This window comes from Dasypus novemcinctus, chromosome 16, assembly GCF_030445035.2.
Source record: "Dasypus novemcinctus isolate mDasNov1 chromosome 16, mDasNov1.1.hap2, whole genome shotgun sequence".
Taxonomy (NCBI): Eukaryota; Metazoa; Chordata; class Mammalia; order Cingulata; family Dasypodidae; genus Dasypus; species Dasypus novemcinctus.
This window is the reverse complement of record NC_080688.1, coordinates 63,232,171-63,253,942: the sequence shown is the minus strand read 5'-3', so window position 1 is coordinate 63,253,942 and position 21,772 is coordinate 63,232,171. Positions and strand designations below refer to the sequence as shown.

General features: G+C 40.7%; 1 protein-coding gene across 5 annotated transcripts in view; it reads right to left on the bottom strand.

Moving 5' to 3' along the window:
• The window catches only part of KATNAL2 (katanin catalytic subunit A1 like 2), a 150,946-nt gene that overhangs the window by 57,482 nt on the left and 71,692 nt on the right, over positions 1–21,772 (bottom strand). For 4 of the 5 annotated variants that reach the window (XM_023586400.3, XM_004484692.4, XM_023586397.2 and 1 more), the window contains 8 exons: positions 21,272–21,370; positions 18,035–18,133; positions 17,747–17,824; positions 14,844–14,942; positions 12,761–12,824; positions 12,445–12,563; positions 6,662–6,753; positions 4,377–4,487 (listed from right to left, as the gene is read on the bottom strand). In XM_023586400.3, the coding sequence (XP_023442168.1) occupies positions 4,377–4,487; positions 6,662–6,753; positions 12,445–12,563; positions 12,761–12,824; positions 14,844–14,942; positions 17,747–17,824; positions 18,035–18,133; positions 21,272–21,370 (761 nt within the window). The remainder of the gene's footprint in view (positions 1–4,376; positions 4,488–6,661; positions 6,754–12,444; positions 12,564–12,760; positions 12,825–14,843; positions 14,943–17,746; positions 17,825–18,034; positions 18,134–21,271; positions 21,371–21,772) is intronic. The other variant, XM_023586401.2, reaches the window with a different exon arrangement.

Below are 21,772 nucleotides of genomic sequence, written 5' to 3'. Positions count from 1 at the left end.
AAGCTAACGAGAACTAATGGCCACAGAATGGGAGAAATTATTTATAAATCATATATCTGATTGAGGACTTGTATCAAGAATATGTAACTCATAACTCAACAACAGCAACAACAAAACAAATAACACAATTTTTAAATAGACAAAGGATTTGAAAAGACATTTCTCCAAAGAAGGTAAAAGAATTGGTCAATAAGCAAATGAAAAGATGCTCAATATCATTAGTCATCTGGGAAATAGAAATCAAAATTACAATGAGATACCACTTCTCACCCCCTAGGAGGTCTGTAATTAAAAAGGTAGGCAATAAAAAGTGTTGGTGAGAATATGGAGAAATTGGAAACCTCTCCCATTGCTAGTGGAAAGATAAAAATGGTATAAACACTATAGAAAGCAGTTAGGTACTTCCTCAAAATGTGAAACATAGAGAAACATATGACCCAGCAATTCTACTCCTATGTATGTAAGAGAAACTAAAATATATGCCTACACAAAAACACAAAGACTGATATATGAATATTCAGAGCAGCATTATTCATACTAGCCAAAGAGTGAAAAAGAATCCAAATGTCCATCAATAGATGAACAGATAAATAATGTAGTATATCTACATAACACAGTACTATTCAGCAATAAATAGGAATGAAGTACTGCTATCTACTACGACATGGGAGAAACCTAAAAATATTATGCTAAGTGGAAAGCAGCCAGACATTAAAGGTCATATGTTACATGATTCCATTTATATGAAATGTCTCCAATAGGCAAATCAACAGGGAGAGAAAGTGGATTCGTGGTTGCCTAGTGCTGGGGGGTAGAGAAGAGAAACTGGGGGTGACTGAAAATGGGTATAGGATTTCTTTTGGGTGGTAATGAAAATGTTCTAAAATTGCTTAAATATATACACTGTGAATATACTAAAAACCATTGAATTTTAAACTTTAAATGGGTTAATTGTGTGGTATGTGAGTTATAGCTCAATAAAGTTGTTTTGTTTTTTTAAAAATTTAATTAATGGGGTTGAACCAAACAAACCACAATGTCATACTGATACAGAAAGGAGAGTGTGACAGACTAACCCATTGGTCACCATGGGAGGTTGCTAGGGCAGCAACTCATGACTCTACACATCAAAGAGAAATAATCCTGCTTTCCTAGTATGAACTATATTTCAAGGTAACCAAATAAACCTATTGGATGTGGGAAAGTTCTAATATAGAGAATAATTCCAACTATTAATCAGAGAGAATAATAGAATTGGACCCCTAGTGAAATAACTGATATGCAAAGATTATCAATGGAAGCTATGGAAAGGGAATTTTACAGTTGTGGGACCAGGCTGACACACCTGAACCCTCCGATCAATCCTGATATCACCAATGAAGCATTTTTGCCAAATATACATGTGTGTGTGTGTGTGTAGAGAGAGAGAGAGACAGAGGGCTCCTAGATTAATCAAGCTAATTTTTAAATCTAGAACAGTTACAGGGGTTAAAAACAAGTAAATCCTACCATTAGGACACAATGATTCAAATCCAGAAAGTTTATTCTACAGGACAGCCTTCCCAGCTTCTTCAAGTCAATGGCAAGTGTGGGGGAAGGGGAGCAGGGAGTCTGTTCTAGATTAAAAGAACAATCACATACAATGTACAAACTTTGTTTGGATAACAATTCAATAAATCAGTTGTAAAATACAGAAAATATGAATATGAATCAGGTATTAGATGATATTAAGGAATTACTGTTAATTTTGTTGGTGATAATTTAAGAAAGACGGTGGACTTGGCCCAGTGGTTAGGGTGTCCGTCTACCACATGGGAGGTCCGCAGTTCAAACCCTGGGCCTCCTTGACCCATGTGGAGCTGGCCCATGTGCAGTGCTGATGTGCGCAAGGAGTACCCTGCCACGCAAGGATGTCCCCCACATAGGGGAGCCCCACGCACAAGGAGTGCACCCCATAAGGAGAGCCGCCCAGCACGAAAGAAAGTGCAGCCTGCCCAGGAATGGCGCCGCACACACGGAGAGCTGACACAACAAGATGATGCAACGAAAAGAAACACGTGCCACCGACAACAACACAAGCGGACAAAGAAGACGCAGCAAATAGACACAGAGAACAGACAACCGACAACCAGGGTGGGGGGAGAAGGGGAGAGAAATAAATAAATAAATAAATCTTCAAAAAAAAAATTTAAGAAAATGTCCCCTTTTAAAAAAAATGTATACTGAGGCATATATGTGAGAAATGACGTGGTAGTCTAAGATATGCTTTAAGATATTGCAGAAAGGGAAGTGGACATGGCTCAACTGATAGAGCATTCGTCTACCATTTGGAGGGTCTGGGGTTCGATCCCCAGGGCCTCCTGACTCGTGTAGTGAGCTGGCCCACGTGCAGTGCTGATGTGCGCAAGGAGTGCCACGCCCCATGCCCCACATGCAGGGAGGGCGCACCGCAAGGAAAGCTGCCCTGCGTGAAAAAAGCTCAGGCCGCCCAGGAGTGGTACCACACACATGGGGAGCTGATGCAGCAAGATGACACAACAAAAAAGATGCAGTTTCCTAGTGCCGCCGGATAATTAAGTGGACGCAGAAGAACATAGAGTGAATGGAAACAGAGAGCAGACCGGGGCGGGGGGGGGGGGGAGGGGGAAGGGGAGAGAAACAAAATAAATCTTAAAAAAATAAAAGGGGGTGGAATGGATGACAAATTAGGCAAGATGTTGCAGTTATTGAAACTAGGAGATGAGGGCTTCATTGTGCTTTTCTCTCTTCTTGAGAATCTTTCATAATTAAAGGTGTTTAAAATCTTAGCAATGCTCAAGGATCTGTGGGTTAGACCATAAAAGTTCCAACGTGTATTGTAATAATACAAGCTGTGATATAAAAGAATCCAAGCTCAAAAGCACATATGTGTTTGCCAGTTGACACATTAAAAAGGAATTCTTTTGGAAAAGCCCTTCTAAGCTGCTTTCATTTTTGTTTGCTTGTTGCCTATTTGTTTGTTTGGGCCTCTCTGAACGTTTTTATTTTTGGCTTACCAAAAACTTAAGGAAATCGAGGCAGCACAATACTATCATCAGAAAATGACTAGCTCTTCACTGAGAGTGGACTATACCCTGTTCCTCTAGAAAATATGTAGGTGTCTTGGGGGCACTGACCTTGCCATAGTCACATACAAAGCTTCATGGTTTTCACACACCCTCCCCAGCTGACTCTTACAGTCAACCTGTAAGATGAGTAAAGTGGTTCTGATCAACGCTGTTTCAAAAGAATGAAGGAACTGAGATTCCTTTCCCAAAGGATTCCATCATCACATTCAAATGACGGTTCTCTGAACTCCACTTTAATATTGCGTCTAAATAACTATATCTTCAAAATGCAAAATGCTGATTAGCACATTAGAGAATGTCTTACATATAGGAGGGGAGGGGTAGTCAGATTGAAATTTTGAATATATTTAAAATAACAGATTACACATGGATGCCATGATTTCTTTTTAATGACTTGTTTGGGAGCACAGATGACTAGCAATCACCTCAAAAGAGTTTCTCTTTCATCTTTGAATGTGCAGAAAGAAATGGATGGGGTGGGGGATAGGGAGAAGGGTGCCTTCCCCAACTCTGCTACAAATTTGCTGTTGCCTTTGGATTAAATAACCTCTCTTGAACTTAGGCCCCTTCTAGGAATGGGAAGAGTAGGGTTACCTTTATCTGTTTCCTGTCTTACTTATGGCTCAAAAGAAATAATGTATGTGAAATTATCCTTAGAACTATAAAGGGATTATAATTATTTTTTAAGATATACTTTCCCAAGTAAATATTGTTTTTCCCTAGTCAAAATCTTTTATTTCCCAACTCTACTTCTAGAATTGTTCTTAAAGCACTCTGGGATATGATTTGAATAAAAGACTCTAAGAGTAGATTATATTTTCAACTAGAGATTATTTAGCTTCCTATTTACTGTGCAACATTAAAGAAAATATTTTCCTCTCAACTATGAAAAGTTTAATTTCTAATACTGATAAAATCCAACTATATTATTTCTGGAATATTCTTGGAGTCCTGGAGATTTTAGGTATTTTACAGTTCTATGCCAAAGCTGTGCTTAGCTGAAACATAGTAAATAACGCAAATTTAAATTCAAAATGTCCAACTGAAATATTGTCAGTGGTAGCCCTGGCCTGTTTTTTCTCTACTAAGGCAGATTCTTTCACAGTACAGATCACAAGGACTGGGGACTTGAACAGTAAAGCCTTTAAATTAATCTTCCAGGGCCAGGACCAAATGAATAGGCTTTGCCTGAAGTGCTCAATAGAAACTCTCCCTCTGTTACTCAGTGGCTCATGAGAACGTATTCAAAATGTCCTTTCCAACTCTTACCATGGCAGGTTAGAAGCTGCTAAGACAAACACAAGGTCTTCCGAGCGAGCCAGCCCATCCATTTGCACCAGCAACTCTGTCTTCATCCGAAGGCTTCCTTCATGCTCTCCCCTACAGAGAAATGAGGATGTGAGGCTCTCCCATGTGGCAGGGCCTTCACTCCCACAGCAGTGACACAGTGACTGCAGAGCAGGGTCCCATCTCACAGCCAATCCCCTTCCAGGTCTCATTCTGAGAAGTCACTAGCACTAGAGTTAGAGGAAATGAGCAATTTGTATTATTTTCACATTGCAAGTAATAGAAAGGAAGTAAACTAATATAATGCTGGTGTTTCATCCTTTGGTTTAAAGGAGGGCAGTGACCTAGAAAATAACTGAAGGGTAAATAGTGCTACTGGTAGATTAACCACAGCCTAGCTGGGTCTACCGCAGCATTATTTACCCCTGTAAAAAAAAAAAAAAAGGCATAAATGAGAATAATCTCTTTCAGTAATACAGGGTGCATGACAGTACTTTTATGTACATAGTATCTCAGTTAGTATAATTTATGGATCGAAATCGCTCAATATGTGACCTACACTGAATCTGTTTACTTCTCTCCAAATAAGAGGCAAGATAATGACATGGAAACTGCTTTCTGTTCAGACAGATTAGAGGCAGTGTTTTGTGCAAATCAGTCCTCCAAGCCCTCCACCACCAGCACCAAAGACCTTACAGCCAAGAAAGAGCTCACGGTGAGGACTGGAACAATCCAAAGGGCTCTAATTCCTGGCCACATTCACAGGACTCTCCTGCCTCTTCACCAGTGTAAATCCTGCTAAAAGGACAAAACATGCCTCTCTTGGACAACACAACATTCAACTTCTTATCTCTGCATGTGTGTTGTGGCAACCCAAATTATGCACATGTTTTTTCCTTCAGGAACTACGTCCTTTATTACCTAATTACCTTTTCCTAAGAGATAAGACATAGTATAAACATTTATTTGGCATTTGCCCATAATTATCATTCTTTAAACATAGTATGTGCCAAGACATCTTCAGGTTACCTCTCCTTATCCCCTGACCCTTTGGAAACTCTGGTTTTAGAGTTTAAGTTCCAGACAAGAAAACTGACATTCAGTGCAAAACCTGGAGCACACCAAAGGATACAGATGCCAAGTTTCGAAATGTGCCCAACCAAGGCTGTAGGAAAACCCTGGGGCTTGAGAGCCACAAGGTGAAGGTAAGAACCAAGGCACAGGTTACTGCAGAAAGGTAAGCAAGGTGGGCCTGGTCCTTGCAGTGGGGATGGTCACTGGTGGGGTCTTGTGGGTTCCCAGCTGGCACACCCCGTAGCACATGTGGGGATGGAAAGGCCTCGTGTCCTAGCCTGGGGCCGATAAGCACCAGGTGAGCCCTGGACATTACCCCATTTCAGTCGATTGCATGAATCCCATATTACATGGGTGCATCCTTATGGTGGTTTTTCCCTGCTGGGAAAGTGGTTTTCAGTGAGAAAATTTTCATAAATCATATCCCAGTTATTCTTCCAACCAGCTAATTATTTGCTTTTATTACTATTAGTGCTGCCTTGATGACCAGCCATTAGAGGCCATTAGTAAACGCAGCTGTGCTGAGAGGTCTCCGCCATCTGTTTTTCAAGCCAGGGATGCCAAGTTTAGTGAATTTTCAAGAAAAATTCCTCTGATCAAGATAGAAAGCTCTTCTTAAAAACAAGCAAACAAACAGCAACAAAAACCCACAGCTGGCCAGTCAGAAGCACAAACAGAAGACTCATTTCAGTCTGAGAAGTGTTCTTTCCTGCTGGGGACGTTAGCAGACACTTAATCTTTAGAGATAACACATGTGACGTATTTGAAATCCAACGTGCTGAGCCACAGCCCCATGTCACCGAGATGGCAGTGGCCTGGCTGGCCTCACTCACAGTCAAGGACTGCCGCACGGGAGTGAAGTGCAGTGCCTCCAGAGGAAGCGGTCGCAGGTGGCTGCTGTGAGCCAGCAGGAGCATTAGGGCAGCCTGGGATCCTGGGGCTGGGTGGTGTTCAGGTCTGAAAACCACTCTGTGGGGAAGGGGGAGGGTGGATGACATTTCCTCCGGTCATAAAAACTACTTCAATCAGCTATTCAGTTAACAGGATCTAATTTAAAGACCTTTCCATGTGTCTGCAGAAAATTTGTGGGCTTATTAATAGGCTTATTCTTCTGGTAAACATCGATGGGCTTCCGACCATCACACATACTTGCAAGAGGGGAGAAAGGATGACCAAAAAACCCTTTCTGTTACCCAGGAGCCGTGCCTCTCTGACTCATCACCGACTCCAGCTCGTCCAGGAAAATTGTGGAGGGGGAATGATAGCGGGCAAGTTCAAATAAAACCTGGATGGGGAGAAAACAACCACATGTTCAGGTTCACACACTTACGTTAAAGTCCTCAAATGCTCACAGAGATTAAAAGCTTAGCATTGTGCTCTGTTATTTCACAATAACTTTATAACCATTACAATTATTTCTCCCTAGCACCACCCCATGGGGCTGGATGCGCCAATTATTTCCATTTATCACTTGATAAAATTAGATTGAGAGAGCAACTGTTAGTTCAAGGTTACTAATCATAGATGGGAAAGCTTAAGATAAAACTCACTTCCCAAGCTTCGAGACAGGCAGTTAACCATTGACACATCCTGCCAATAGCATGTTCATGTGAGCACAAAACCCTAGGAATACATAAATTGATTTGATGATTTTCCCTTAACCTGTATGGACACAAGGAGGGTTTTTCTCAAAAGGAAGAATGGCAAGGAAAGGACAGGGTTCCAATCATGGGTAACAAAGCTGAAGAACTTTGCCCCTTTCTGCTCCCCAAATTACTCTGTTCCCTAAAGTATCCCAGCATTGCTGTTTGGTAGGCTCAGGTACATGAAGGCAATTCCCTACTGAACAAGAAGTTTCATTCCAGAATGAAATATTACAGACTGAACAAGAACAGAAAAGCCACACACAAAAGAACAGACATATAAAAACAAAATAAAGAGCTCTAAAGGGAGATGTGGTGGTGATGAAAAGAGTATTAAAAAACCCAAACCTTTTTTTTTTTAACTCTGAAAACTGATCTCTTGAGCACCATATACAATTCTTCATTGGTTGATCAGAGAAAGCAGCAGAGATTTGGAAAAGAATAGAGGTTCTTTAATAGGCTTCCGGGATTTCTTTTCTGTATCACTTAGCACTGGCAAAGCATCACAGAACAAAAAGGCAGGGAAGGGCTCAGAAAAAGCTAGACTGTGGTGGTCAAGAGTGGCCCAGGCAACCCCTTGTGGGTCTCCTCTTACTCAGTGGGAAATCCTTCCCCTTCCCCTGCTTACGCATGTGGGGCACACTGGCTCAGGCACAAGCACTTTCCTCCTGCAGACTCCTGTTTCAGTAGCCCAGGACAGCGGGCTCAGTTTAGGGAACTGAGAGAACGGGGTCGAGGCTGGAGCCCTCACCGCAAATGCCTTTTAGACACAATGGAGGCCACCTAATTAGAAGCAAGTTGGTTTCTTCCTTGTCACAAAAAGAAAAACCAAACAGGATCACCGCTAAGGATGATTCCATCAGCAAAATACCCAGTGGAAAATGGAACATTAGGCCCAATGTGTGTATGATTTTCAAAGAGCTCACTAAGGTACTGAGAGACTGAGGGGCTCTACAGAATCAAACAAGGGGTCAATGAGCTTGAATTAAAAAAAAAAATACTATTCTTGTGGGGACGTGTTGGTGCAGGTGTGATATACTTATTAAATAATACACAGTATAGTGTGGACTTAGTAAGGGGTCCATGGTTTTCACCTGACTGGCAAAGGGGTACGTGGAACCAAAAAGGTTAAGAACCCCTGGGCTGGAGGAGAACCACTCCTGGAGCTTAGGTCTCCATACTGCCCACCTTACCACTCTTTCCACTCCCAGAGAAGGAAGAGAATCCTGGGTAAGTGCTCCCGGAAGCATTAGTCTAAAATGTTCAAAAGTACTTGAAGGAAGTTAAATCATACAATGGAGGGGGGATGTTGAAAGATGCACTCATCAACAGGTGTGTATGCATTTGCTAAAGAGACCACTCAACTATTCAATAGCATCAGTTCCTAAAAGGCAGGATCATTAGGAGGGAAGGAAGGAACATAACCCAAGGGTTCCCTATAAATAACTCTTTAACTGGAAGAGAAAGACAAACACGATAGAAAAGGTTCTCTGGTTTAGGGGAAGGCCCTGAAGGACTTTGTTTATCTGAAAGTTTCACAGAAGGGACTCGACAGCATGACCACGATTTTCCAGGTAAGGAGCTTCCCTTACAGTGATTGCAAGTGCTCAGAAAATAAGAAAAAGGATATAAGATGAGATCCTTCAAAGTTAGCAGAGGTTATGTTTTCTTGTTGAATTGTTTTTCTTAAAATATCCAAATAAAAATGAATTTCACTGAAAAAAAGAAACACAAGTGTCTTCTAAACCTATAAAAAAACACACTCAAATTCATGCAGAATTAAAGAAATGTGCATTTGAGCAGTAAAATTTTACTTTTCACTATCAGATCAGCAATCATTTTTTTAAAAACCTTGGTAATCCACAGTATTGGCCATCATATAGACAAGGGACACACATACCATGGACAGCGGAATAAACTGGTACAACACTGGGAGGAAATTTGCCCATCGATGAGGTTCGTTCCCTCTGACCTGACCATTACCTATTACCCTATATTAATGCGTATGCAGACACTATGCATAATAAGACTGTTCACTGTAGCCTTGCTCATAATAGCAAGAGACTGGAAACAACCAACATGTCTGACAAGAAAAGACTCGTTAACACCAACGCACGGCGTTAATGATGAGGGGGACATGGGAAGAATGCTGTACTCGATGCATGAGTTTTTCCATAAGGCTTATAACTTCTCTAATAAAAAAAGAAAAGACTGGTTAAATACATTTTGGTGCAACCATAAATAAAATGCCCATGTATACATATAAAAGAACATGTTCAGCCTACCTATAATGGTGTGGAGCAAGATCCAAGTGATATAGTTAAGTGGGGACAAACAAGGTACAGAAGGGTATATGTGTTAGGTGCCCACTTTACTTAAAAAGGAAGGGAGAGAGAGAGAAATTTGTTGATGTTGATATAAACACAGATTTATGAATGCTCTGAAAGTCCACTCCAGCAACTATTTTTATTGCTTCTGGGGAGAGGGCTCAGGGGTCTGTAAACCCTTTTGTACTACTTCAATTTTTTAGAAGCCAGTTACATTTTTTTAAATTAGGGAAATTGTTGATTTACAGATAAATCATGCATAAAATACAGAGTTCCCATATATTATCCTATTACTAAGACCTTGCATTCATGTGGTACATTTGTTAGAATTCACGAAGGAGGCTTTTTGTAATTGTACTGTTAACTATAGTCCATCATTTACATTAGGATTCCCCATGTTGCACAGTCCTATGCCTTTTGTTTTATTTTTAAATTTTTATTCTAGTGAAATATGTACAACCTTATATTTCCCCTTTTAACCGCATTCAAGCATACAGTTCAGTGCTGTTAATTACGGTCACAGTGTTGTGCTCCCATCACCACCATCCATTTCCAAAACTTTTCTATCAACCCAAACAGATACTAAGTACAATTTAAGCATTAACTCCCCATTCCCTACCTCTACCAAAGCCCCCAGTAACCTATACTCTAGTTCCAGGCTCAATTTGCTGATTCTAATTATTTCATATCAGTAATATTATACAATATTTGCCCTTGTTTGCCTGTATCTGTCTATTTCACTCAATTTGATGTCTTCAAGGTTCATCCATGTTGTAGCATGGATCAGAACTTCATTCTATTTTATGGCTAAAAAAAAATCCCATTGTATGTACATACCACATTTCATTTATCCATTCATTGGTTGATGGACACTTGGGTTGCATCCATCTTTTGGCAATTGTGAATAATGCCACTATGAGCATCAGTGTGCAAATATTTGTTCAAGTCCCTGCTTTCAGTTCTTTTTAGGTATATACTTAGAAGTGAGATTGCTGGGTAATATGGTACTTTTATACTTAACTTTCTGAGAAACCACCAAACTTTTATTTCCACAGTGGTTCTATTATTTTGCATTACCATCAACAATGAATGAGTGTTCCTGTTTCTCCACATCCTTCTCCAACACTTGCAATTTTCCTCTTTTTTTTAAAAATAGTAGCCATTCTAGTGCATATGAAATGGTATCTCATTATGATTTTGATTTGCATTTCCCTAATAGCTAATGATATTGAGTATCTTTTCATCTTTTGCCCAATTGTATATCTTCTTTGGAGAAATGTCTATTCAAGCATTTTGTCCATTTTAAAAATTGAGTTGTTTGTCTTTTTGTTGTGGCTTTGAAGAATTTCTTTACATATTCTAGATAGTAAACCTTATCAGATATGTGGTTTCCAAATATTTTCTTCTACTGTGTAGGTTGTCTTTTCACTTTTGTGATAGAACCCTTTGATGTACAAAAGTTTTAAATTTTGACAAGGTCCCACTTATCTATTTTTTTTTCTTTTGCTGCTTACTTTTAAAAACATAGGATAAAGGAAGGGGAGAAACTGGGGGAGGAACGATATCCTCACTCTCAGAATTCTAACAAAATAATACTGGAGCAGAGAAAATGTTAAGTTAAATAAAATGCTCACAGGATGGAGAATTCTTGTTAATTGAATTTTCTGGCTATTCAATGTCAAATTTAAAAAATGCATTTAGTTTTAACCTTTGTTTAAAATATTCATAAAATCTCTGAATTTGTTCTTCCTCCTAGGTAAGTCCAGTCTGAGGAATATAATGTAATCTTTCTTTGAGCACCTTGCAGTGCTCCTAGTTCCAAACATCAATTTTCATGACAGGATATAAATCTAAACAGATTCTGGAGGTATCTTCTAGGAGTTTTGTTGTTATTCAGCACACAGAAATGGATGTTAAGAAAAAGTCTGCAGACTGACAAGGATTCTAGTTAGTTGGATTTCAGCTCATTGAATCCCAGCTAACTAGAAGCATACGGAAGTTGCACATTTAGGAGCAGCTAAATTTAAGCCCCATCTTTTGGTCCTGGCACTAAATTAGACTTCAGATAAAAAATGAAGTAATAGAAGATGTCAACATAGATTTCCCTGAATCTTGAAGGGAGATAAGAGTTTTAAGAGACATTTGAAATATCAAAGTAATAAATAATAGGTTATTTTAGATTAATCAATCCCTTAAAATATTTTATTACAAGTCTTCCAAATAAGCTATAATCTTTTGAAAATGAGTCATCCAAGGGAATGTCACATTAAGCATAATACTTCAGAGTGGTTTCTTTTCAGAAAATATATAATATTTTATATTCACTTAGTATTGATGATTTATCAGTCATCCTACAGAGTACAGAGTTTAACAGGACTTCTGAGACGGATCCACCTTACATGGAAGTATAAATCATAAACAGGTGTTCTCCTAAGGCAACTGGAAGATAAAGTGAAATTTTATAAGGTACAATATATCATAGACTATGAATGAGATATTGTAAAAATGGAAACAATCTCTTAAGGTAGGCAAAAAATTTTAAAAACCATAAAGATGGTAACTGTGGAGGAAAGGTTGCTCAGGGCATTTGAAAGAATAATTAAGTTTTTAAGTTTCTTGATTCTTCCTTAAAGTACCCAGTATAGGGCCTAGCAAATGGTAGCCCCTCAAGAAATGTTCACTGCACATGCTTAATAGTAAATGCTTCTTGAGTAAAGAAAAGAAGAGGCTATTCAGAGACATTTTTTTTCCACCTTTCATTCCTGAATTACATGAATCAAAAAAGGGCTGTTGGTCAATCCCCAAAGGATGGGAGATCATTTTGCTAATGGGTGCATAGTTAATATCAACATATAATGGTCAATCCATTTCCCAGGTTTTTGGTAATTGTAGTCCAGGATGAAATCTAACATACCGACCATTTAAATAAAATAAGCTATAACATCATTAGGTACCACTGTCTTCTGCTAAAACTTATTTTTTAAAACCGAAATCAAGAATTCCTACCCGAACAAGTTTTTCTGAATCCCCTCTCCATTTGCTGACAATGGTGGATGCAGAAATGTTAAAGAAGGTTGTTTTGCATTCACTGGCCACAGCTTTGGCCAGTAAAGTCTTTCCTGTACCTAGAGACACATGTGGATAAAACATGAGCAGGCAATTAATTTCCATTCCTCTGCTTACAGACAGAAGTCAGTTTCATGGGTACAGGGAGTGGTGACTTAGCTCTCATGTGCCCCAGTCCTGCAGAGAGGCCAGATGGGGCAATTCATCTTCTGCACACAAACTTAACACCAAGACCAGAATAGGAAGGCGTGCTTACCTGGAGGGCCGTAAAGCAGTAGTCCTTTCCAGGGCGACAGAATTCCTGTGAACAGCTGTGGGTACTATGGAAACAAGGAACAGCGCTGAGGTTCGGTATCAGGGCACCAGCTCCCCCCCCTCAGCCCGAGCAAGCTAGCACAGCTCGAGTGAGAAGCACACAACCCTAGGAGTCGAGGCTTCCTTCTTTTGTTTAAGGGTGACTGCTTCTGTGCACATCTGATTTTTCCCAATTTTACTTTCACACTTGATAAGAATCCCTAGCTAAAGTTTTGTGCTTTCAAAAGAGCACATTTTTAAGGAGAAAAAGGCATATGTAGTAGGTACTTTCTCTCTTGGTTGTAATAGTTATTATGTGTGTAACATCATTTCCCTCAGAGCTCTCTTTGCAGAGCATCTGACAACCTTTTGTATGTTGTAGAGCAGGCACCAACTTGAAGGGAAACGCCAGGCCAATAAGAGCGCATGTGAATAAAGCACAAAGCTATGATGAAGTTTATTTTAGAAGTTGAGAACATTCAGGGGCAAATGCATAAGACGCTGACTCCAAACAGGTAGGCAGGAACTACAGTTAGTCTCTCCTTTTACTTCAAATTTGAACCATCTAGGGGTAGGGGTAAGGGTGGGGGTGGGGGGAAGGGTTGGTAAAGAACAGAGAAGAAAAAAATCATGGTAACCAGCTATTAGTTTCCTATTGGTGCTAATGTCAAAAACTCAACACCATCGCAGTGCAGTGTGCAATTCCAGAGGCAGTGCATCCAGAGTTTAGGAGATGTTCTATCCTTTCTGAAAATCTCTACATCCACTTAGAGAAAATGGAGAATAAACTTCTACTAATTCTGAACATCATCATATTTCTTACTTCCCTATCTGCAAGGAGAAAGGGGTGTGTGTGGGGATCCAAATTTACTAATTTTGTCTTCTTAATACAGAAGTGATCAAATGCATGGGCTCAGTAGTAAAAATAAATAGGCTATTCAATAAAATAAAATTGTATTCCAGACTGCGTGAGATTACAGAAAACAGCCACAAATTTGTAACTCTTCCCTTCAAGAAATGGAGTCTATTTCTCCACCAGTTTAAGCTGGATTTGACTAGGTGACTTGCTTTGGCGATGACACATTAGCAAATATAAAAGGAGATTTAAAAACAGACAACTATCAAATGTAAGAAGTAGAGGAAGGTTCTTGAAAAATGCTTATGTATTGGGACTTGCCCTTCCTTGCTTCATTCTGGGTATCCTTCTGCCTACAGGCCTGGGCTTGCCTGCTAGGGGGTGAGGCCACAGGGTAGAGACTTCAGCTGTCCTGTCTTATCCCAGATTTTCCAGCCATCCTGGCTGATGCCCCAGGCATGTGAGTGAACCCAGCCAGTACCATGTGGAGAAGAGATGGGCTGTCCAACTGATGCCAGCCCAAGTTGCCTACACACAAAACAGCAAGCAAATTAACGATTGTTATTGTAAGGCACTAAATTTTGGGGTGGTCGGTTATGCAGCAAAAGCTAAGTGATACATTGAACTTTTCATCACCACATTTGTAACTAAACATGTAGAATTTTGTTTTTGTTTTTCTATCCACTTAGTGAGTCACTCCTCACGGAGACTTGTCAGGAATAAGCAATGAGAGCAACATGCTGGCTCTTCTGGCCAATGCCCTGGAAGGCACCAGGTAGGATTCATAACCAGGCAAAAGCAGAGTCTCCAGATGATGGGGAGGGAGGGGGCTGTCTAAGGAACCAAAGCAAGAGACCCTCACCTATGGGAAGCATTTCTACTATAGTAAGTATATTTTTAGGAAAGCAGGTTAATTTGAACCAATCTACAGTAACTGACAGAGTCTTAGGTCTTAAATTATCACTTAGAGCAGACACCTGCCTTGAACCAACAGGTAAAGTGATTTTAAATTGCCTAGGATGGACTGGGCCATGGTGCTCCTGTGCTGAAAAAGTGCTGTGACACAGGCAACAAGTTACCGTGTGGACAGAAAATCATCCTGTCCTTCTCTTCCTGATGGATCTATGACATCCAGCTTGTCCAATGGATACTGAACAGAAATAACCCCCAAGAGGCTTCCCATCCTTACCCTTATAGGATACACAACAGCTTCTTTGACTAACTGCTTGGCTGCATCAAGTCCAATAATGTCATTCCACTTTATGTTTGGATTATGGAGATAAATGTCCTGCAATGCACATTTGATCATTTTGTTAAAATTAATGTTTTCTTCTACAGCTGTAACAAACACAGGAGTGGCAGAGTACTTGACTTATACTAGGACATAAAGGGCTGGTGCTAAAAACTTTTCATATTTATATATGTATATATACACATTGTCATTTGGGGTTAATTCACCGAAAGGATATCATGAAAATATTCAAAGATCTTTCCTGAAGAAACTACTGATGATAGAATATGGTACTTTTAGACCAGGGGAAAAAACCTAATGATGGACTACCTGTCTTCAGATAATAGCAAGCCATGCTGATTTATGACCAAAATCAAAAAAGCTACAGAATATGCCTTCAAATTACATTAGCTTTTACCGTGAAACATAGTTCCTAGCCAGTGCCTGGCCTCTCTCTTGCTCCTTGATCTCACAAACACTTTCTTAATTTGTTGCATAAAAAGAGATAATGCTCCTCTGAAACCAATTTCTCTTTTTCCCTAGTGATTGTTCCCTACTTCTATCAGGCACAATTGCTTCTACAAAATTCAAGAAGCCGACAGCTGAGCAAAAGTGCAGTTTTCCCCTCTTGTAGTACAGCAACCATCTAGGGTAATCAATTAAGGTAACTTTTACTGATAACTAATTTACAGTTTCTAAACTTCAATTTCACAAGATGCCTCAGAACAGTCACTCAGGGCCCTTTCTAGGTGGAAGCTGTTTCAGGAAAACTGGATATCTAGAGTGTTACATCCAAAAAGGAGTTAAAAAAAACCCTTATATCCAAAGACATTCTGAGTGACTACAGAACAATCTGGAAACTATTTTTTATTTATTTAATTTTTTAGTTGGTATACCTGCAGATTGTTCAAAAATATAAAAATAGTTACTATATATCTTTAAAATGCTGGTGAGCTTCTTTGCTCCCACCTGTTTCCCATCCACCCAGTCACTGTTTATTAGAGCAACTATTCATACAAGTGATTTGGGTCATGGATAACAATTTACTAAATGGGAGCAGTGAAAGGACTCAGCCTTCCAAAATCTTGGGAGAGTTCACCCTGTCTTTAAAGCCTGGATCTGTACACTAGCCCATAGCAACTCACATCCTTATTATGGCTCTTTCTTAGGGAAAGCGTCAGTCATAATGGGGGTGCATCTGCCTTGAAATTCAAGGCATCCGTAGATAACGGCAGTATTTCTTCCCCTTCTCTACAGATGAGATTAAGTTCCATATGGTTGTGTTTAATTTCCCAATATAAAGTTCCATCTTATATCAATCAAAGTTATCAGTCAGAACTCAGCAGGACTGCCTTGAGAGATGGTGAGCTCCCCATCACTGGAAGCATTCAAGCAGAGTCTGGATGACTAACTCCCAGGGTATTTCTAGAAAGAATTCTAAATGGAATCATTGCGGGCCATTTTCACTCTATGATTCTACCATCACTGATCATATTAGCCTTTTTAAAAATGATAATGAAACTACAGATGTTTGTGGGTGTGAAAAATGTGTTTCTCTGCTCCCTTTTGCATCCCAGTTACCACAGCCTGGCTCCATCCCTCATTCACTTTTGCTTGTAATACTCATATCTGGTCTCCTCATCTCCATTTTTTTATTTCCACCCCCCCACACCCCCACTCACACACACACATTGTCCTTAGAACATGCTGTCTTAAAAAGCACAGTTAATTATTCCTTTCCCCTGATGGACACCTTTCAAAGATTCCCCATCTCCTACTGGCTGATTCCCAGCCCTGGGTCCTGCTCACGGAACTTCACTCAGGAATCCCTGTCCCTCTCTCCACATTCATTTCCCATCACTCCCTGCTTCACACTCTGTCCACCAGAAACCCACTCAAGCTATACTATTTCACACGCACATCTTTCCCAGAACACCTTCCACCCTCCCTCTTCCTCTCTTCTCTGGCTGTCTCTTCTGTGTATCCTCTTCTCTACCCTTTTCCCCTCCTTTATGCTCTCAAAGTGTGCCTTGCCTGAGGGGCGAGGACTGCCTCTGGGCAGTCACCTTGCCTGATGAGCTCCCCTGGGGGTAGCCAGCCCCAGCACAGGCCCACCACAAAATGGGTGCTGAACTGAGCAGAGAGCAGAGGAGCCCAGAGCAGCTGGGCATTTTTCAGATCATTTTAAACATCTCTCTGAGCCTGCCTTGGTTTCAGTCTTTCATTAAACAGGAGATCACTGGAAATTAGAAAAGAATCCTATAAGCCAGGAATCAATTCTTTTCCCAAGTAATCTGCCCAGAGTCACACGGCTAGAAAGAGGAGCTGGAAATCAAATCCACTGGACGAATCTGGAACCCTGTGTCCTTAACCATTAAGCTTCACTGCCTTTAGATTCTGTGGCGCAAACTTGAAAAAATCGTTAGTCTGGATGGTAAAATCTTTCCAACTAATCTTGATTTTCATGTAAATTTTCAATTATGAAGTCATCAGACTCCTGACAGCTCTGTTTCTAGGCTTTGACCTTTGGATGAGACCCAATCATACGCTGTCCCTATCAACGAGGCTTTTTTCCCTGCTAGGAAACCTTTCACCTGTCCCTTCCTTTCTAAGTCTTTTTTCCTCTTGATTTTCTTGGCCTCTGTAGTGAGATGGTGGGCTTTTTATATTGTAATTTTATGATTCTATAATTTATTTATCATGCATTATTGTGCCTCTAAACAATATGAGTGCCTTCGCAAGTGGGGGCACTTTATAAATAAATGATCATATTTATTGTTATTAATAAAAGAAGCAGCCCACAGTGCTCCAGGAGCCCCGATCCGCCTCCGTAAATTTGTGAATTGAATATCAGATCTTACCCGGCTCACCACGGCTGCCAATTCTCGCATCTCACTGTTCATGCCAATAAATGCACTCAGAGGTTTCAGCAATCGTTCCTGTTGATAGGAACCAAAAAGCCTCATATTATAATATTGCCTCATAATTTAGAAAGAAAAACAGAGCACAGATCTCGATAAAACAAATGGTGGCAGGTTGCTAGGACCTCTGACTTGATCTCAAGGTTTCACTGTACTCAAAATTATATTTCTAAAGTTCATCTGGAATTTGACAGTTGGGAAGATGAATATCACATCTCAGCCACTTACAGAGGGGTCTGGGTTGCAGTCGGAGCTGTTCAAGGCTAGTTCGCTACTTGCTCCTTTGATAGCATCTGTGAGCAGCCCTCGGAAGTCAATGATTTGGCCCTGAAAGGGAGTAATGGTTATTTATGCCACCAAAATATGAGCGGAAACTACGGTAACAGCTTGGCTTCATTAGGTCAATTTATGGACCTTGATATAGAGGGCAAACTAAAGGTAAGCTCTTAAAAAGAAATGCACCAATACTGAACAACTGATTTCCTCAAGTTGGGGCACTTTAGAAAAGAAAAAATCACCCTATTTTGTAAGTCACTTCTTCAGAATAAAGGTGATTTCAATAATGAATAACAGGCATTTTCAAATGCTTCCTTCCATGTCTATCTTCCCTAACTGGCCCATCATTTCAAAACAGACACAAGAGTAACATCAGTTCCTCTGGACTGACTGTAACGTACGTTCCCCGCTTAGCAGTGTGCCTGGCACAGAACAGGTGGGCAGGGTGCCTGGTGAGGGTCATTTCTAATTCATACAGCACCTCTGCTAGGACATTTCATAAACAGGGAAGGAAGGCCCAGAGACATTAAGTGATTTGCCTAGGGCTACACAGCTGACAAGTGCCTAAAGGATTCAAACCCAGATAATTTGTCTTCCAAACCCACAGTCCTTTCATTGCCCCTCATCTTCCCTAGAGGCAAGTAGGATAATGCAGGTGTGCATGCAAAAAGCAAATATCACTAATAAAAACCAGGATTTTTTTGAATATTTATTATATACTAGGCACTGTTCTCAGACTGTCCATTCATTATGCCATTTACAATGGGCATTATGATTATTTCCATTTTACAGATGAGAGAGATAGGGCTTGGAGAGATTCAGCAACTTGCCTGAGATCACCTGGCTGGGAGTCCTCTGAGCCCAGGTTGAAGCCAAAGCCCATGCCCTTAGCAATAAGGCATCTCAATTTGTGTGTGTGTGGGGGGGTAGGAATTCTGAAGCTGGGGTCCCTGACATGACAATGGGAAACCCTATTTTGGAGATCAGCCTCTGGCCATACACCCCCATTCAGCCTATGAACATTTAAAACAGCTAGGGAGAAAATCATGTATATTTTATCCTGAGGACATTTCAACTGGAGAGAGGCTTTATAGCCAGAGTCTTTCAAAGGTTAAATGCTGGTCAAATAGTCCCTTGCTTTTGACCCAATCAAAAACATCTCTTCATATCAATGTGAGGCATTCAGGAGAGAACGCAATGCCACAAAATTGCTAGGCACAGGGAAGCGGATTTGGCTCAACTGATAGAGCATCCACCTACCACATGGGAGGTCCAAGGTTCAAATCCACGTCCTCCTGACCCATGTGATGAGCTGGCCCTCACACAGTGCTGCTGCATGCAAGGAGTGCTGTGCCACACAGGGGTGTCCCCCGTGTAGGGGAGCCCCACATGCAAAGAATGCGCCCCATAAGGAGAGCCACCCGAGTAAAAAAAGTACAGCCTGCCCAGGAGTGGCTCTGCACACACGGAGAAGTGACGCAGCAAGATGACGCAACAAAAAGAAACACAGATTCCCGGTGCCGCTAACAAGAATCCAAGTGGACACAGAAGGACACACAGCAAATGGACACAGAAAGCAGACAACTGGGGGGGGGAGGGGAATAAATAAAAAATAAATCTTTAAAAAAATAAAATAAAATTGCTAGGCACAAAGGTGACTGAAAACACAATGAGTCAGCTCTTCTTGTAAGTTGCCTGAAGTCTCTGAAAATGGTTCATTATTCTCTTGACCCAGAAAACCCCAGAAAATCATGCAAACCAAGAGGCTCAAAATCTTCATGTTCACTTTAAGAATACCTGAGAAACTGCCCAGGCCATCAAGGGTATGCATATGCGAAAAGCCACCAAGTATCTGAAAGACGTCATTTTACAGAAGTAATGCGTGCCAATCTATCATTACAATGGTGGCAGGTATGCCCAGGCCAAACAGTGGGGCTGGACACAGGGTCAGTGGCCCAAAAAGAGTGCTGAATTTTTGTTGCACATGATTAAAAATGCAGAGAGTGATGTTGAACTTAAGGGTTTAGATGTAGATTCTCTGGTCATTGAGCACATCCAGATGAACAAAGACCCCAAGATGCGGCGGTGTACTTACAGAGCCCATGGTTAGATTAATGCACACATCAGCTCCCCCTCCACATTGAGATGATCCTTACTGAAAAAGAACAAATTGTTCCTAAACCAGAAGAGGAGGTTGCACAGAAGAAAAAGATATCCCAGAAGAAACTGAAGAAACAAAAACTTAAGACTTGGGAATAACTTCAGCATACAATAAATGCAAATATAAGTTAAAAAAACTGAACAAAACCAACCAAACAAACAAACAAAAACCCACAATGAGTCAAAAAGATGAACAAGGAAGTATTTTTCCATGAAAGGCATTGATTCAAATGGTTTCATCTCCAGCAATTACCAATAAAATTGAGGCCCTTAAAGGGAGCCAGTTCAGGCATTAAGGCAGCTCCCTTAATTTCTGGGAAATGCCCCCAGCTTCCCCTTCACATGCACAGACTCTGGTTGGGTGGAGAAGAGCTGGCCAGAGCCAAGTCAGCAGTCTGCAGTTGAGAACTTGAAGAAATAAAGAAGTCTCCCAAAGAAACACAACTCCAGAGGTTACAATCAAGAGAAACATGTTGGCATTGATGCTGCTTTCCATCAACAAATGACATGTTTTAACCTACCTTTTATCTACATCCACCCAATCTGGGTTTTTTCTGTGTGAGAAACTATTTCATTGCAACCTGGAGTCATCCCTCCAAAGAGGAAGGTCACACCACCAGCCAACTACCACGGCAAGGCAGAACAGAATGAACTCGAGGACCTGACTCATTCAACAATGCAGAAGAGTCACACCAATGTCCAGCACTTAAATCACAGAATTTTTAAGCCGAAAGGATCCTTAGAAGTCATCTCTTTGAATCCCCTCAACTTACAAATGAGGAAACTGAGCCCCATAGAGATGGAGTAGTTCATCCAAGACCATTCATGCAGGAAAAAGAAGATTCCAGACCAGAACCTGAGGGTTCTGATCCTTACCTAATGCTTTTCCCAGTTTACCTGACAGCCAACTTTTGATCACCACATTTTAACTTTCCTGTTTGACTAAAATAACATTTTCTATTTACATTTTTTTTTTAAAGAAAAGAGAATCTCCCCTTTTTCAGTGTTAGGTTCACAAGTCCCACTCACTCTTCGAGGCTGAGCATTTTCTTCTCCACTGCCTCTGTTGAATCCTGAAATGTTTAAGCCAAAATCAGCATTCTCCATATGAATGTTATTGACAATTTCCTGAAGAAAGAGCAAACAGTGAGAAGTCAACTGTGAAAGCAACTGAGAAATGCTGACTGAAAGTGCCTACTCCATCACCCAAAAATTAAACCTGGGTATCAATTCTATGAATGGGGAACCCTGTATGTCATCTGGCCACTTTCATGCTGAACCCAACAAGATGAATGAACTACATGCCTGTGCCACATAGATGGAGCTATCCTTGAAGGACTGAGAAGACACCACTGACTCGTGCCCACCAGGCCACATGCTCTGAGAGGCTTTTCCAATGGAGGAAACAGTTGTTTCTCAACCCACCCCTTTCATTGGCTTCTTTTCTCCTGGGACCAGAGATGTTTATGGCCAGAGGTAGCTGAGCCTGGAGATGCAGTAAAGTCAACCAGCCTCTTGTAGGTTTCATCC